The sequence below is a fragment of the Micromesistius poutassou genome (genome assembly GCF_964030765.1).
Source record: "Micromesistius poutassou genome assembly, chromosome: 7".
Lineage (NCBI taxonomy): Eukaryota > Metazoa > Chordata > Actinopteri > Gadiformes > Gadidae > Micromesistius > Micromesistius poutassou.
In genome coordinates, this window is record NC_140277.1 from 10596839 (window position 1) to 10613104 (window position 16266).

The 16266-nt window shown below is 44.9% G+C and overlaps 2 protein-coding genes across 2 annotated transcripts; one reads left to right on the plus strand and one right to left on the minus strand.

The window, feature by feature from the left end:
- Window positions 1–2082: 2082 nt before the first annotated feature.
- On the minus strand, window positions 2083–10712 carry exo1 (exonuclease 1). The gene is made up of 14 exons (XM_084470056.1): window positions 10654–10712; window positions 9714–9921; window positions 9473–9592; window positions 8999–9122; window positions 8710–8847; window positions 7558–7770; window positions 6371–6558; window positions 5886–5988; window positions 5212–5467; window positions 4586–4805; window positions 3433–4081; window positions 2985–3056; window positions 2591–2802; window positions 2083–2191 (listed from the first exon to the last, which is right to left on the minus strand). The coding sequence occupies exons 2-14, from the start codon at window positions 9872–9874 to the stop codon at window positions 2107–2109; spliced, it is 2541 nt and encodes an 846-aa protein (XP_084326182.1). The 5' UTR covers window positions 9875–9921; window positions 10654–10712; the 3' UTR covers window positions 2083–2106.
- A 351-nt stretch (window positions 10713–11063) lies between these two features.
- yipf4 (Yip1 domain family, member 4) lies at window positions 11064–15182 on the plus strand. The gene is made up of 6 exons (XM_084470055.1): window positions 11064–11270; window positions 11862–12021; window positions 12499–12670; window positions 13150–13227; window positions 13542–13655; window positions 14432–15182. Exons 1-6 carry the CDS (start codon window positions 11213–11215, stop codon window positions 14567–14569), a joined length of 720 nt encoding a protein of 239 aa, XP_084326181.1. The 5' UTR covers window positions 11064–11212; the 3' UTR covers window positions 14570–15182.
- Window positions 15183–16266: the final 1084 nt, after the last annotated feature.

The window sequence follows — 16266 nt, forward strand, 5'->3', positions numbered from 1 at the left end:
AATGAAGGCTTAGGAATGGTGTCAGGTGGGCTCCATACACACACGCACGCACACTCACACACGCGCAAGACCACACACATGCACGCGTGCACTTACATGTGCACACACACACACACACACACACACACACACACATTCAGTAACAGCTGCACATGCACACATACAAACAAAGTAACAATAGTTTTGTAATGGAGTGTTCTGACTCTTCGCAATTACCCTGCATCGGCTCACTCCTGCCTTGTCTCTCTGTTCAAAGCCAAATTCTTCTCCCTCAGAGACGCTAAGGCTCAGTGCTAAAGGGTGAAGGGACGTGGCGGGGGGAGGGGGTTATTCTCGGTATGTGTCAGTGTGTGTGTGTGTGTGTGTGTGTGTGTGTATGTGTGTGTGTGTGATTTATGTATGACTGACGATAGGTGAATTGGGAGACATCGTCGAGCCGGTTATTGCGACGTCGCCATATCAGCCAAGAATCTCCCCATTAACAGGAGGACAAGAATCTGGAGAATGCGCAGGAATGCGTGTTCACTCCAGGGCGCTGTGGTGGGTGAAGAACTTGCAGAGGGCCACGCACATATTCATGTTCAAAGAAGCGTAAAAAAAATAACAATAACCTATGATTGGTTGGTAACAGACTGGAGAATTACTATTTATTCTTTCATTCATGGCTGAATAGGACTGGCCAAAATGCAGGCCAATGCCTTACCTAAACGTAGGCCTTTGAATGTACGGTTGATGTTCTGGTGCAGACTCAGACCTGTGAACAATAAACTACGAGAGATCAATCCACTCTGTGTATAAATGTTTAAGGGATCTGTAAAGAGGATACAGACTTGTGTACTTGGGCCCTTGCAGACTTGTATACGTTCTGTCAGACAGTTGTGCAATAGGGTCTCAAGATTACGAAGGGAATGCAGTCCATCGGCATTCTGACCAGTTTCTCTCAACATCCTAGTAGAGATGCCTTTGGCACGACTCATTCACTGAGTCTTGTCATTCACTCATTCATCTGGTTAAAAACACTATCTCACTGAGATAGTGTGGCTGATTTCAGCCCAATTCAACTACACTATGTGATTTATTATTTTGTAATATTCTGAGAACTTCCCAATCTGATTGTGATGTGCTGTTGTAGTAGAATCTTTCGAGGGATACGGGCGTTATTCACCTATCAGCCATCTTCGTTCGATACCCCAGCTGAGTGGGGTAACTGAATGTGCAATTCCATCAAGCCAGTGTTTGAAACAAGGATGGCCACTAGGTGAACAAGGCCCATAGTGTCGTCAATCTCCAGTATTTCACACTGGTACACAGATCAAAACACAAGCAGACATTTACTGAACGGTTGAAAGACATGACATGATTACAGACACACAGACATGCTCAATGGTGCTTTGACTTGAACAGCAGTGTTTCGTTGTTGATCTACAAACATGACATTCTGGAGATGAGTGAGATCAGATTTGAAACAACTTTATTGTCAAGATGAGAATGTGATTTGTATTCTCATTTTACCTTGGTATGGCCGTGTCTTGAACTGCAGGTGTCAAGTAACCCGAAAGAGGTTTGGCATCCCCGCACGATAAAGAATAAAGGATTTATTTAGGTTTGTTACAAGGTGCTCATTTCTGATTTCCTTCTCTCAGACTCAACGAGACGACCCTGGCAAATGTCCTGCTCAAGACAAAACAGCTCAAACTAGCTGAAAAGAATGTCGTGATAATGAAAAGGATGCATTCTTCAGCTTGCATGTTGAGAGACATATGAAATATGAATTTTGGTTGTGAAACCCGCTCTACCTCACTGCTTTGAACTGTGCTGCTGCAATGCTGCCTGAACGCCTCTAAACAACTCATCCAGTCCATTTTAACACTTCAAACCACACCACTTCCTAAAAAAACAACAAAAAAAAAACAACACCTTTTTCTAAACAGTTTGCTTTTATTCAAACAAAAAAGCAGAGCATTCAGCAGCATTGCGCCGCCTGAACTTCATGTACATACACGGTATGTTGATAATCTACATGCACATCACGAGATGCTCAGCACCGCGGTGTGGATGTATAAAAAAACAGAAGGGCTGCTTGTCAGGGAGTGCTTGTTTTTCCGTCTAGAGCCCGACGGCGCCCGGGAGGTTGTCCTTCACGGGGGACATGGGGGGTCCTCTGGGGCTGGGGCTCAGCTTCTGGTGCTCTCTGCAAGCAGACAAACAGGGGCTCTTAGGGGTTCTCCTCAAGACCTCCACAGGACATTGGGGTTATTAGTCATACCCACGTTACTTCCAGAGCACAGATCATTGGAGATGTTGTTCACCGCAGTAATTATATTTCTCCCCTGCACACCCACACACTGTCAGAAAACCACGGCACAAATTCCGTTTGACGGGTTTAGATAAGAATCCAGTGCGCTGATGTCACCATCATAGAATTACAGCGATGCATGATTACGCATCCATTACGTACGTGTGTGTGTGTGTGTGTGTGTGTGTGTGTGTGTGTGTGTGTGTGTGTGTGTGTGTGTGTGTGTGTGTGTGTGTGTGTGTGTGTGTGTGTGTGTGTGTGTGTGTGTGTGTGTGTGTGTGTGTGTGTCTCTACTTTTTAAAACCAAAGTTCTTCCAGAGGCTGCTGATGGTGGCCTGCATCCTGGGGCTGTTCTCGTTGTTCGTCGGGGGCTTCTTGCCGGGGGGCCCCTGGGAGCCTGAGGGCCGCCTCCTCAGACCGCTGGCCCTGGCTGGGGCCACCGGTCGGAGCTTAGCTGGAGGCTCCGCCCCCTGGTTACTGGGCCTGGAGCGAGGCAACCCAGCAACCTGGATGGAATGAGGAGAGAAGAGAGGGAACCATGGGCTAGAGGTAAGGTAAGACTAAATAATTCACATTTAAATCAATTGCAACATGCCAGAGCGATGCAGTCAAATCTACTGGTGGATCTCAACATCCTCACTGGAAGGTATATGGAATGAATGGGGCAGGGTGGGTGATGGAGCCCTACCAGTGATCGGACCACCAGGGGTCTCTTGGGGTCCTGTGTGGGTCCCTGGTCTGAACCCTTTAAGCCCACTTCCTGCAAGAGAGATGTTCCCATCAGACACCGTGACCCCACTTTACCATTTTTCTCTGATCTTCATATTGCTATCATATAGGGCTTGTTCTTAAAATGATGGGCTCCTTTTGAATGGTAAATGGTCCTCATTCATGCAGCGCTTTTATCCTTCACCCATTCACACACCGACGGCGGAGTCAACCACGCATGGCGACAGCCAGCTCGTCAGGAGCAGTTAGGGTTAGGTGCCTTGCTCAGGTGACACCTGGACACTCGGCTAGGAGGAGCCGGGGATCGAACCAGCAACCTTGCGGTTACCAGCCAACCCGCCCTACCCCCTGAGCTGATGCCAGGTTTAAGGCCAGGTATGGAACATGGTGACCGCATGTTTACTCACAGCGTCGTCTTTGTGGCATGGCGACGAGAGGCACGAGGCTAATGAACCGGTCGTGTCAGCCACTCCTTCCACCTCACAGGAAGTGAGGTCACAGGGCTGTGACTGGGAGCAGTAGGCGCTGTCCTGGGAGGGCGGTGAGGCCGGCGGGGAGTCGTCCACCAGTTCGACTACCAGGGGGGCGGGGGACTCTGCTGGCGGGGGTCTCGAGCCCCAGGAGACACTCTCCGTTTGGCGCTGGTACCGCTGGAGCGCAGCGATGCCCGACACCACAGGCTTGGGGGCGCCTGAGGGTTTGATGGAGGAGGAGGAGGCGGCGGAGGAGGTGGAGGAGGAGCAGGAGTTGTTGCTGGTGGTGGTGGTTGTGGTGGTGGGGGGGGGCTGGGAGAGGCCGGACCAGCGGAACACCCCGAGGCCCTGGCTGGCAGGTCTCGGAGAGGTGGAGGCGGTAGGGCTGGAGGAGGTAGTGGTAGGGGTGGGGGTGGGGGACGCGGTAGGGCTGGGGGTCTCTATGGAGGGTGCTTCGGGGCTGTCACTTTCACCATCATCTTCAGTGCGGCTAAGGCTGTTCTCTTCCCGTGCGCCTGAGGGAGACGCTGCCTCATCATCTGTGGTGCTCAAACCAGGGGCTTCGCAGGATGCACTGAAGAACCTGACAGAAGGGGAAGATCAGCTGGCATCAATCACAGGGCTTAGGTGTGAAAACACACACACACACACACACACATAACGGATGCAGCGCTCGTATATATAGATTTATTGGAAACGTGTGTCACAAGTGTCATTTGGAGAAAATGATTCATATCTGTTATGGGACATAAAACAAGGTGTTTGTTAAACAATGACCTAACCACACTTTTAAAGCAATGAGAAAGGTGCCAGGCCCTGCTGTGCGTGGCCTGGCTTTCCCCCTCCCTGGTCCCTCCCTGGTCCCTATCTGCTGTGCGTGGCCTGGCCGTCCCCCTCCCCTCCCTGGTCCCTACCTGCTGTGCGTGGCCTGGCTGTCCCCCTCCCCTCTTGACCCTGGTCCCTACCTGCTACGCCTGGCCGTGGCCGTGGCCGTGGCCGTCCCCCTCCCCTCCCCTCCCTGGTCCCTGGTCCCTACCTGCTGTGTGTGGCCTGGCTGTCCCCCTCCCCTCTTGTCCCTGGTCCCTACCTGCTGCGCGTGGCCTGGCCGTCCCCCTCCCCTCCCTGGTTCCTCCGCTGCAAAAGGGTGGCGAAGCGGTTGCGGGGCCGGGGTGCCACACTGCTACTGCCCCCTGGTGGCCTGGGAAGGGAGGGTTTTTCCTCCTGGTGCTGCTCCTCAGGACGGGCCCTCTTCAGACCAGAGGAGCCTGTGTATAGCTGCAGCACGTCCTGGTCGGACAGGCTGGAGTCTGGGAGAAGGGGAGGTGGGTGTTTAGTGATTAGAAATGCGACAGGAGTGTCATACCAGGTGAGCAGTGGTTATGGGCATTGCTCCGGGCATTCCATTATAATCTATATTATTAAATATAATTAAGGTTATTATTAACATAACCAACATTCACTTCATGATGGAATTTGGGCAACCTTTAAATAGACATACCTTAATGATATGCATCCGCATTCAACACAAATCACTTTGGATAAAAGCGTCATAAAAGCGTGCTTAAATAATATGAGTAGTAGCAAGTAGTAAACGGCAACAGGTCCACATTAAAGTCATTACAGAACCGTACATACAGAACCAGACATGAATGTCTCGTCTGTACAGAGAGACGCTACAACATCCCAGAGGGAGCAGGTGGAGGGAGGACTCACCCTCTCTGGGTCTCTTCACCCCCGGCTGCCTGCTGGGCAGACGCAGCCCCTGGAGCCCCACCACCCTCTCCTGCCCCCTGGTGGAGGGGGGTCTGGGACGCTCCTTCTTCTCTTCCTCCTCCTCCTCCTCCTTCACCAGGCTGGTGGTGGAGGTGCATCCAGCGGTGTATCCCCGGCTCCAGATGCTAGCAGAAGCGCCGCCGCGCCGGGCCGGAGCAACGGTCTCCTTCCAGCAACGGCTACGAGGTTTCACCGTCTGTGTGTGGGAGGGGTAGGCCAGTACTGTTTATTACTATTCATGAAGCAGGAGGTTTGATCTGAGGGCACATACATGTTTGGCTGAGGACAGCCAGAGAAAACTATCAAAATTTAAGAAGTAGTAGTAGTACGAAAAATGTAAAATGCTGCATAATCACTTTTCTGAAGATGTAACAAACAACTGGACAGAGAATGAAGGAACTGTAGTGACCAGAACCCAAAGTTAGCCAAATAAACGTTTTTCCTTAGTGGTAGTTGGGTGCTAAAATCAATAGTTGGTTTATGAGATTTTCACAGAAGAGATCGGCCTTCAACAACTAGCTTTCATTATCATTGAAACTGATGTTTTCGTTGATCGTGTCATTATAGCTCATCTTTAACATTATGCTAAGAAGGATGGATTCTGGGTACCCTACCGGCAGAGTGACTTTGTCCGGGTTGAAGTTGTCAATCTTCTCCATGGTGTTGAGGTCCAGATTCCCCAGAGCCATCTGGTACCCTTTCTCATCCCCTTTGTTCCTGGGTTCACATAGTCAAGTGCAACGCTTGTCTTGTTGTATTGTTAAATTTCAGGTATTCATTCAAGCGCCTCTATAAAACAACTCTCAGATTCACATTTGGTGTTAGTTAGTCTTTGCTGTTACAGCACCACCCACGTGGTCCACATCACTGCACATTTTAGGATTGCATTTTCATAGTATTTCCTAACAATTTGGATCTAGATATTCTGTTCTTTCACTGGATTGTATTGGTATGTTTTATCCAAAGCACTTATTTAAATTACCCTATAGTGAATAAACATACTTTGATATTCGAGTGTAGAGAATGTTGTGCGAGTGACTGTTTCTTTGACACCGTTTCTTTGCATGACAGACAGGCAGACAGTCAGACAGAAGGATACAGGCCAGCGTAGCTGAGGGTGCTGGGGTCCAGGTGCTCTGGGTAGGGGTTGAGAGGCACCACCTTGCGTTGGAGCGGGTCGAACACCAACTGGTAGAGGAAGGTGTTGTCGGCCTTCGTGAAGCCCTGCAGATACTCCTCCGGTACGGCCACGCTCATCTTCAGGTACTGGCCCATCTTCCGGATCACCTGGGGGAACAGAACCGGGTTCACGTCTTGGATCCTATATAGGGTCCTAGCGCACTGCCCTTTCATTCTCATTCACTTCTGCCTTTTCCTAAATAAGAATAAGAATTCTGTGTTTTGTGGGACCCGACCAGACTGGGATGGGTGATCCTTTTGTAAGGGACGTTTGTTGCGTTGTCAGACAAGCAACCCACCTGCACATTGGGAATCAAACCCAAGTGCGTGTTGGCCTGGAGTCAAACGTCCTAGCCTAACTTCATCCAATGAGTATGTTTAAATGACCCTTTCAAGAATTGAACAAAGTTTTTCCATTATGTTAGAGCATGTATCATGTTTCCCATCAGCTTTTTCAATGGCCATCTGCAGTGGACTTGGAATGATTTTAATTGAGAAAATTGGCTTTATTGGGGAATCTGATCCAGCAGGAAATGTCATCTTGATTTGGAGGCACATCTTCTGCATTCAGTTTCTCTCTCTAAACCTGTTAAGGTTTAAGGTTAATTAATAAGCACTGGATCAATCAATATGCATGTAGTTGATTTATAATACATAGGTAATAGTATCGTTTTTAATAGAGTTAGTTACTAGCATATAGTTTGCTGATATAGCACTCACCATGAGAAAGACGGTTTTTGAATGGTAAAGCCTATTATAGTTGCCATGAGTGAACTCCGCGAGCCAGCTGCAAACTAAAGAGGATGTTGTCACGGTCCTAGTGCACTGTTCTTACTGGCTTCATTAACAGAGCATAACGCACACTATGTATTCCACTTTAGCATGTGATTAGTATATAGTTTATCAATAGTAACAGTAATAGTAATTAACAGTTAACAGTATATTATTAACATTATATTGTTGGTTACTAGTATATAGTTACTAGTACTGGTATAAAGTCACAACACATGCACCGTGAACACGCACATCAACCCCTTTCATGTGCACATCAATATAGTGACCTTCACATACAACTCAGCACTGCTGGAAAAACATCCTAGTGCTCACCGCGAGTATGTCAGGGTTGTTGGCCATCTTAAGCAGCTTGCAGGCCTTTCCCAGGCCGATGCCGTACAGCGAGGCCAGGTAGTCACAGCCAGACAGGATGCACATGTAGCGGAACTTCTCCTCCGTGAACACGCCCCCCAGGGAGCGACAGCGGCCCAAGTGGGCCTGGTCGATCTCCAGTCCGTTGCCCTCCTTGTCCATCTTCAACAGAACCTGAAAAAGCATAGGTACAGGCTCTTCAGATTGAAAACGTCAACAGAACCTGAAGCAGTAACATGCTCTTTGGTTGGACATCGTGAATAGAAACACACAGTAACATGCTCTTTGGTTGGACATCGTGAATAGAAACACACAGTAACATGCTCTTTGGTTGGACATTGTGAATAGAAACACACAGTAACATGCTCTTTGGTTGGACATTGTGAATAGAAACACAGAGTAACATGCTCTTTGGTTGGACATCGTGAATAGAAACACACAGTAACATGCTCTTTGGTTGGACATTGTGAATAGAAACTGTGGCATCCCGCCACTTACACCTCGGCCCAGGCGGGTCCAAGGTGTGGTGGTGGACGGCGTATACCGCCGCCACCCACTTGTCGGCAGCAGAGAGCAGAGCGTCTCTCTCTCTCCAATCAGCGCGATTGGAGACACCTGGCGAGGGAGTCAGACAAGTACCTGGGGGCCATCTTAAAAGGGAGCCCAGGAACAGACATCGGGAGGCCAGAGGGACTAGAGGCTGACGGAGACCCTAGAAGTGCTGCATTGTATTGTATTTGCTGATCATTGCAATAAATGCCGTGTATGGCCTAAACCTTGCCCAGTTGTGCGATACTTGATTCCTGAACCACGCCACAGCGATAGCGAGTCACCACAAAACACACAGTAACATGCTCTTTGGTTGAAGTGAGGCAACAGTATTATGAAACCCAGACGGTGGGATTGGTACAAATTGCAGGCGAAAAACAAGCCAATTTAATCTGTGATGTTGTGAAGTTGTCATATCATGTTGTTGGAATAAATGCACTAGGGGACGACTGGAATCACTGATCCCACAGACACAGTCTCTCTTTTCTTGCACACATCAGCACCACGCACATCAACGTGCCCCCTATCATGCACCTCAGCATGGGCTGACGGAAAAACTCAGACCTTTTTGCAACCGAAGGCCAGCAGGTCAGAGTCCTCTGTGATGATGGCCTGGGCCAGGCCAACCTTGCTGAGGAACGCCAGCTGGGCGTCCGCCTCGTACGGAGCCACCACACAGTCCACCCCCCTAGCCCTGGCAGCCTGGGGGGAAGACAGACAACAAGAGACATTCAGCATAGATGTCATAATGTTACGGAGCATAATACGGTCAATAATGTTTACCGCACATGTCCATAATGTTGACATTTACATTCCGTCTGATCATTCGGTTACATGGTGGCCTTGTGCTGACCTTGATGACATCATGGGCCATGGAGGGTGTGACGTTGACAGACTTTGTGAAGCAGTCCCTTGCTTCGGAGAGCTTCCCCTCACGTAGCAACTGCTTTCCCTTCTGGAGGTTAGCCTGTCTGCGCCTGGACAAACAACAATACAATCACTGTCTAACCCCGACCTGTCTCTTTATTCACTGTCTAACCCCAGCTTGTCACAATTCAGTCCAACCCCTTCCGGTATACACCGTCTAAAGTCTACCTGCTTCTTAATGACTCGTGTCAGTATTCACCATCCAACCCCTACAAGTATCTGTATTCTCTGTCTAACTCCTAATGACCACCTGCATTTCAGTATCCAAACAAAAAACAGACTTAAATAGGGCATCATTCTCCTCAATTAAAAACAAACTTACTTTATTTGTTATTTTCATTTCAAGTGTATTGATTTATGATGTTTGCCACATAAAGAGACGATAAGATAAAGAACTTACTCTCTACGAGACTTCTCCACCTCTCTCTTTGACGGCAGGTTGCATCCGTCGAACACCAGAATTGGTCTCACGTCAAACGACAGGAGCATGTCCACAAATTTCATACAGTATGTGACGTACCTGGAGATGTGAAAATACGACTCCATCGATGAATAATCAAAGGCAGTTAGGTATCCAAAGGAAACCACTGAACTACAATAACATGTGAACATAGCTTAAGTAATAAAAAAGATAAACATACTGATCTGTTGGTTCTCCTTTGGCCAGCTTTTCAGCACACGAGAAAGCCCCTTTATGAAGCCAGCAGTAGGTGTCCACAGCCACCGTCTGCCCTCTGTACTTCTTCACATGGACAGGCTCCGAAGCATCTTTGAGGAACTGGAGCAGACCCTGGATTCCCATATTGACGGCTGATTCTCTGATTCTGGTCTGGAAGTTAGTTTGGATCTCTGCGAGGAGAGGGATAGTCAACATTAAGCAGGGAAAATAAAGCACATAGACATATGACAACACCTTGCTGCTTTCAATGGGATCCCTAGTTGACACAGTAACGCATTGTTGGGTCTCATATTGACTTATATAGTGACTTAAGTGAGTTGCTTTAGTATATAAACGGGTTTTAACCACTTAGTGGACCTTCTGCCACATCTTTAGATTAGACTTGGACACTTCACTAGGAACTGCGTTTCTTGTCTGGTAACTGTTACTGGTATGTTGTCTTTCTCACATGTCTGTGTACCATGCAATTGAATTTCCTAACAGAAGACCAAGTTCTTTGATTTTACTGGCACTCATGCTATGCTAGTTTGACCCACCGTCTCTAGTTTTCAGAAACGACGAGAACCGTCAACGTTTAAAATGCATCGACGACCAACAGCTTTTAAACTCGAAAAAGAAAACAACTGCATCCAACAGAACGATTGCACTTATGAAATAAGTGGATGAGAAAAAGGTTATAGGTCAGAACAGTTGATTAAGTCAATGAATTCACTTCAACGGCTATTCTGTTGGATTCGTCCAGTTTGGATTTGTCCAGTATCATCGCAATGTGACTGATTGAAAACGCAATTCTAACTGGTTGCAGTTATTTGTAGCTTGTTCGTGTCAGATAACGAAACAATTCAGTCCCTGACATAAATAACGCAATTCTACAGATTGAATGTATGTAAAGGGTCGCTTACCTGTGTTTTAATGTTATGTTTGCTGTATAAAACTTTCCACCCACCGTCAGACTCTGCACATATGTGTTCATTTTTAGCGGCAAAGCGCCACAAAGTCGTCAGCGGGTTCCTATTGGTCCAGGGTTTTGCTCACTAGCCAATTGGAAGAATGAAGAGGCAGGACTAGTCAAACACGGGGTAATGTGTATGTGACAACGTTTCGTTAATGGCCCACCTTCTTATAATGTCTGTAAATGACTCCACTGTAATTTTCTGAATCCATATACCTGGTGTCCTAAGCAGTGTTTGTGTTATGCTCATCATTTCTGCAGCTCCCCTCTCCCTCCGCTAGATGACGCGGCCTCTACCAGTGTGTCGTGTTGGGATTTGACGTGTCTCCTTTTCACCGATTCTCACTTCCTGCTTCCTACAACACAGCCAAGACAAAAACAAAATGGACTAGTTTTAACTTTCAGCGAGAAAATCAGAGCCGTTGACAGTCTTACCACCGCACTGTTCTATTGGATCATAGACAGTCGCTCATTTAAATGTGATTTTTGTAGGACTTTAGGCGTCAACCATGCAGTTCTCTCCCACCAATGGAGACTTCACGTTCGTTTCGTCCACAGAAGCTGAAGGTAACTTCACATCTCTGGCTAGCAGGCCTCATACATCAGCTACATGGTGGTGGTGGTGGTTGTTGTTGTTATTATGATCGGGGTTATTGCTATTGCTGTTATCGTGGTCGGCGTATTCAAAGATATGGGGATTGTGGGTTGTTTTGTTTTTCATCACACCATGATTGCACAGCGTCAAACGGGATTAATTTAGGTCAGCCTGCAAGATAATATTGGATAGAAAACTAGATCCTCATTCTTTGTACCCAGTGAAGATGAGTGTTCTAAGGGAATTAACCAGATGACTATATCCTACATACAAGCGTTGGCTAGATTGATGATCATTCTCTCTTTTTTTTTTTTTTTACAGTAAAAATAGCGTTTATAGTAATATCAGAATCTGAAAGAATTATACGGAATTTACCTGGCGATAAAACTGTTTAAAGTATTTTTTATCGACGTGTGTATAATGTGTTTTAGTAGTTGGATATGTTTTGATACCTTTTGCGAACGTTTTTGCTTATGGTGTTTTATGTCTTAGTGTTTCAGTGTTATTGGCCAAAATGTTAGTCCAATGCAAACGTTATGAAACCCTCATGTCATTCCCATCAGCCCTAGAACTCAGCGGCACCATCGACGCCCCAGATGTCAAGCTGAACCTAGGCAGTGATGCTGGGAAGGATCCCTACGCCACCACGTTCCTGAGACAACGTGGCTATGGGTGGCTTCTGGAGATTGAGGAGGAGGAGAGCGAAGACACCAAGCCTCTCCTGTGAGTCACAGAAGTTAGAACACACAGTTCAAGCCCACAGAACAAACAAAATAGAAACCAAAATTGCAGCCGTACTCTCCATCATCGATATCCAAACACGGATTTAACATCCAATTCTGATCATTGCCATTTCTCAATGGGATATAGGAAGGCAAAGGTTCATAAACTGTTTATAATGCCTACTTCAACAGTTGATGTTTACATTTATTTTTGCTACGCTTGTTGTGGATATATTGTATATTTTTGGTATATTTTTAATAATAATAATAAAATACATTTTATTTATATAGCGCTTCCTTTTCTACATTCTCAAAGACTTTTTACATGAGATTAAAAAAAATCCAATTGAAACATTACTTTTTATAATTGTCCTGTTCTTTCTGCTGTGATATGTGCATTTCCTGTCCGGGATGAACAAAGTACATCTTATTTTTTAATTCTCGCTAAACTTCAGACATGTGTCTTCCTTCTAACCAGGGAGGAGCTGGACATCGACCTGAAGGACATCTTCTACAAGATCCGCTGCGTGCTGATGCCCATGCCCTCCTTGGGTTTCAACCGACAGGTGGTGAGAGACAACCCGGACTTCTGGGGCCCTCTGGCCGTGGTGCTGCTCTTCTCTATGATCTCCATCTATGGACAGTTCAGGGTGAGCCACACATTGCTCTTGCCTTTACATTCATTGAGATAATAAATGTACATTAAGTTACATTAATAAAAGCACATTTATTGGGTTAAAAGGCAGATTTAGACAGAGTTGGGTATTGTGATTCAGAGCAATCGAATCGTGGACAAAACTTTCATTCTTGTGTGATTTAATGTTTTTCAATGGCCAGCGATTTGCGTTTTTTTTTTTACCGAACAGTAATCCCCATAATAGTTTGAATCGATAAATGGAGAGTTTTAGCATTTTACCATCCAAACATTTGCCGTGTTTGGATGTGTAGGCCATCGTTGGAGCGCTGGAATCATTAGCTCTTGCCATTGTCATTGTCAACACTAAAATCTTGCTATCTGTCTGTGCAGACTATATTTATACTTTTTTATTTATGCTGTAAGCTAGCCTGTGTTTTGTGTTCTGAAAACCATTCGGGCTCCTATGACCATTACTCTCTGGTGTTCCCCAAGGTGGTGTCTTGGATCATCACCATTTGGATATTTGGCTCCCTAACCGTCTTCATTCTGGCCCGTGTTCTTGGCGGAGAGGTTAGTTCCATAGCCACAAGAAACGTAATGATGATATATTTACTTAATGTGTCGTCATTAATTACAGAAGACATTGTGTTTGTTACAATTGCTCCATATAGAAAATAAACAGTACTTTTTTTTATTTGGCGCAAAGCCAAATAAAAAACAGAAAATTGTACACGTCATTAAAGAGTAGGTAGGGATTATTCCTACCGGAATTCGGTGGACATTGAGATTCAAAACGACAGTCCTTTGACTGGGAGTCCAATGCCCTGACCATCAGACTATTCTGCTGCCACCTGGCCTCACATTCTGGGTTCTGTCATCTGCAGGTGTCCTACGGCCAGGTCTTGGGTGTGATTGGCTACTCACTTCTCCCACTTATCGTCATATCTCCACTGCTCCTGGTCATTGGAAGCTTTGATGTCATTGCCACAGTAATAAAAGTGAGTAGAGGACATCAGGCGCTCGATTTCATATGTTTCCAAAAACATTTTACCTACATTCCATTTGGTGAGCATTTATATTTTTTTTCGAGAATGGAAATAGGATATGTAAGCACAATGTATTCTCTATTTATTTTATATATATATATATATATATCCAAAAAAACGATTTCTGTAAACATTAACGCGTGTAATAATTAGTTAGCTAAGCCATGTAATCAAGGAATTATTTTGCAAAAGTAGTACTGAGCACATAGTTGAACCAGCAGATGTCTTGGGGAGAGAGCAGTCATTGGGTTTGTTGCAGGTACAGTATGTCCCTCTGGCTCCTCACCTTGCCACACAGGTTTTTCTAAAATGTTCCCACACCCTCAGACAGTGCAATAGGATGTATATATCTTATACTGTTAGGCATTAAACAATATGGTGTATACCTTATATTGTTAGACTGCAAACATTAAACAATCCAATGGTTAGTAAATGTATATGCCAATATAAATGTAAAATTGTCAATTAAATATAACAATGGCGACAGCGCCATCTGTCGTGAGATCCTGGATATTGCAGTGGTTTTCTGACAAGCAGGCTAGTTGCTTAACTGTTTGTTTTTTATGCTGCCTACTTGGTTTTATGTACAGTTAGTCTTAAAGAACAGCGTGGGGCGGTGGAGTAATTGCTTTATGCTTTACAGTTGTCTCTGACCAACTTGAGGCTTTTTTTTAGCTATTGTGGTGATGTAGTTATGTCATAACACAAATGCCTTTGTGTACCTGCAGCTTTTCGGTGTGTTCTGGGCTGCGTACAGCGCCGCATCGCTACTCGTGGGAGATGAGTTCAAGACCAAGAAGCCCCTGCTTATATACCCCATCTTCCTTTTGTATATCTACTTCCTGTCACTATATACCGGTGTCTGATTGGACGAGCTGCTGCTGTGGACCTTTTGTGGAATTGGGACTTGGGATGCAATGAGGCGAGGCGGGAGGATTCATTCCACAATACACTACAAAGCATGGAGTTACTTATATTCTTTTAAACAGCTGTTGTTTTTTTATACAACTGTCAAAATCCTAGACGGTGGAAATATGATGTTGAAGTTAGATATTGGTGTATATACTTGTGTCTGTTAGGCTTATGTTAAATAATAATAAAAAAAAAGTACAACCAGGGACAGGTTTAATCGAAAAAGCCGACATCAGTTCTCTTCTGGCATCCTTGGAAATCGCTCTTGTAATATTGTAATCCTGACATCCGAAACTAGTATCACTAAAAATTGGATTATTTTGTTCAGATTTTATTTTATTGTTTACGTTTGTTCAATTGTGGTGCCAAATTCGCGAAGTTGGTTTTGAAATCGTGAAAGATGGCATGAGTGAGTTCTACTAAAGGAAGAAGTGGTGTTGATCTTAAAAAAAGGCCATTTATATACTTTTTTCTTTTCAACATATAGTTTTCTTAACTTATTGAATATCACCTTGGATAGGGGTCTAGCTGGAACGCTTTCAGTGAATTAAAACATTGTCTTCTTAATTTGCCCCAATGCTGCGTCATCATTTGGAAGACTGCTTTCACAATTGTTACATCTTTTGTTGTCCTCATTCCACAAATGAGGACATTCTCTCTATTTTTAATCTCCTAAGTTGAATTGTTAGGAATTTGATTTGTATGGAAAGTGTCTGTGCAGAACAGGACAGACAGATGGAAAATAAACACAACAAAGCCAACTAGTTTATTGATTATAACAAGGTTATCATGGTTCCAGTCTCACATGCTCTCACAGGCCCCATTAAAGGACACCCCTCACCCAAGCCCTCCTAAGGATAAGGGGAAAACTCCCCCATCACCCAGAGGTAGAAACCTTGATCACAGCAGAAAGATATTCTCATTCCAGAAATGGCAGAATGGGCCGACAAGCACCTCATGTTTATTATATTTAGAAAATATGGTTTAGCCCATGGCACCACTGAAGTAACCTTGGCCCTGAGCACTAAAAAAGTAATAATACAAAGGAAGCATTATTGAGTGGTTATCTTCCTGATGAGAATGTAAAAAGAAAAAAAATCACATTATGTTGGGAGTGTCCAACTGAATGTTATAATTGGTGTTGGAGAGTGTAATTGTTTTTTTTTATAAATTGTATTTTAAACTAAACTAGCAATATATATATTTTTTTTGTGATTTCCCAAAATACCAATTTGGAATAAATTAAGAATATATTCTCAAAGTTTGTATCATACTTTTTAAGAAGGAAAATTTAATAAAAATAAGAAAAGGAGCAAAACCCATTTTCAGAGGCCAACAGCGATGTTTGTCAAGTTGTTGATGCTATCGCGAGAGTGATTATTATAGTGCGCTTGTTATTTTTTTTTGTTGTATGTATTGTATTCAACAGCTTTCGATTATTTAAAAATGATGATTAGTTATTACATTAATTAATTAAGAAATATTGCGAGGAATGAAAAACGCTACCAAATTATCTTAACGCCTTGCTTCTAAAATACTTTCAGTTTGTTGTTATTTTGCTTGACGTTCTCGCGAGACTCCTTTCGGGTACGTTTGTTCCTGTTCACCTGACGTGCGTCTGACAGAAAGCCTGCCGGAGTGTTCCCAGTAC

Excerpts from the sequence above, each read along its gene's own strand:
- exo1 (XM_084470056.1), bottom strand. The coding sequence starts at position 9,874 with ATGGGAATCCAGGGTCTGCTCCAGTTCCTCAAAGATGCTTCGGAGCCT. Across the intron at positions 4,082-4,585 it reads GGCCAGGCCACGCGCAGCAG|GTTCTTCAGTGCATCCTGCG; the intron begins GTAGGGACCAGG and ends CCCTTCTGTCAG. Across the intron at positions 2,192-2,590 it reads AAGAACTTTGGTTTTAAAAA|AGAGCACCAGAAGCTGAGCC; the intron begins GTAGAGACACAC and ends GTCTGCTTGCAG.
- yipf4 (XM_084470055.1), top strand. The coding sequence starts at position 11,213 with ATGCAGTTCTCTCCCACCAATGGAGACTTCACGTTCGTTTCGTCCACA. Across the intron at positions 13,228-13,541 it reads CCCGTGTTCTTGGCGGAGAG|GTGTCCTACGGCCAGGTCTT; the intron begins GTTAGTTCCATA and ends TGTCATCTGCAG. Across the intron at positions 13,656-14,431 it reads TCATTGCCACAGTAATAAAA|CTTTTCGGTGTGTTCTGGGC; the intron begins GTGAGTAGAGGA and ends GTGTACCTGCAG.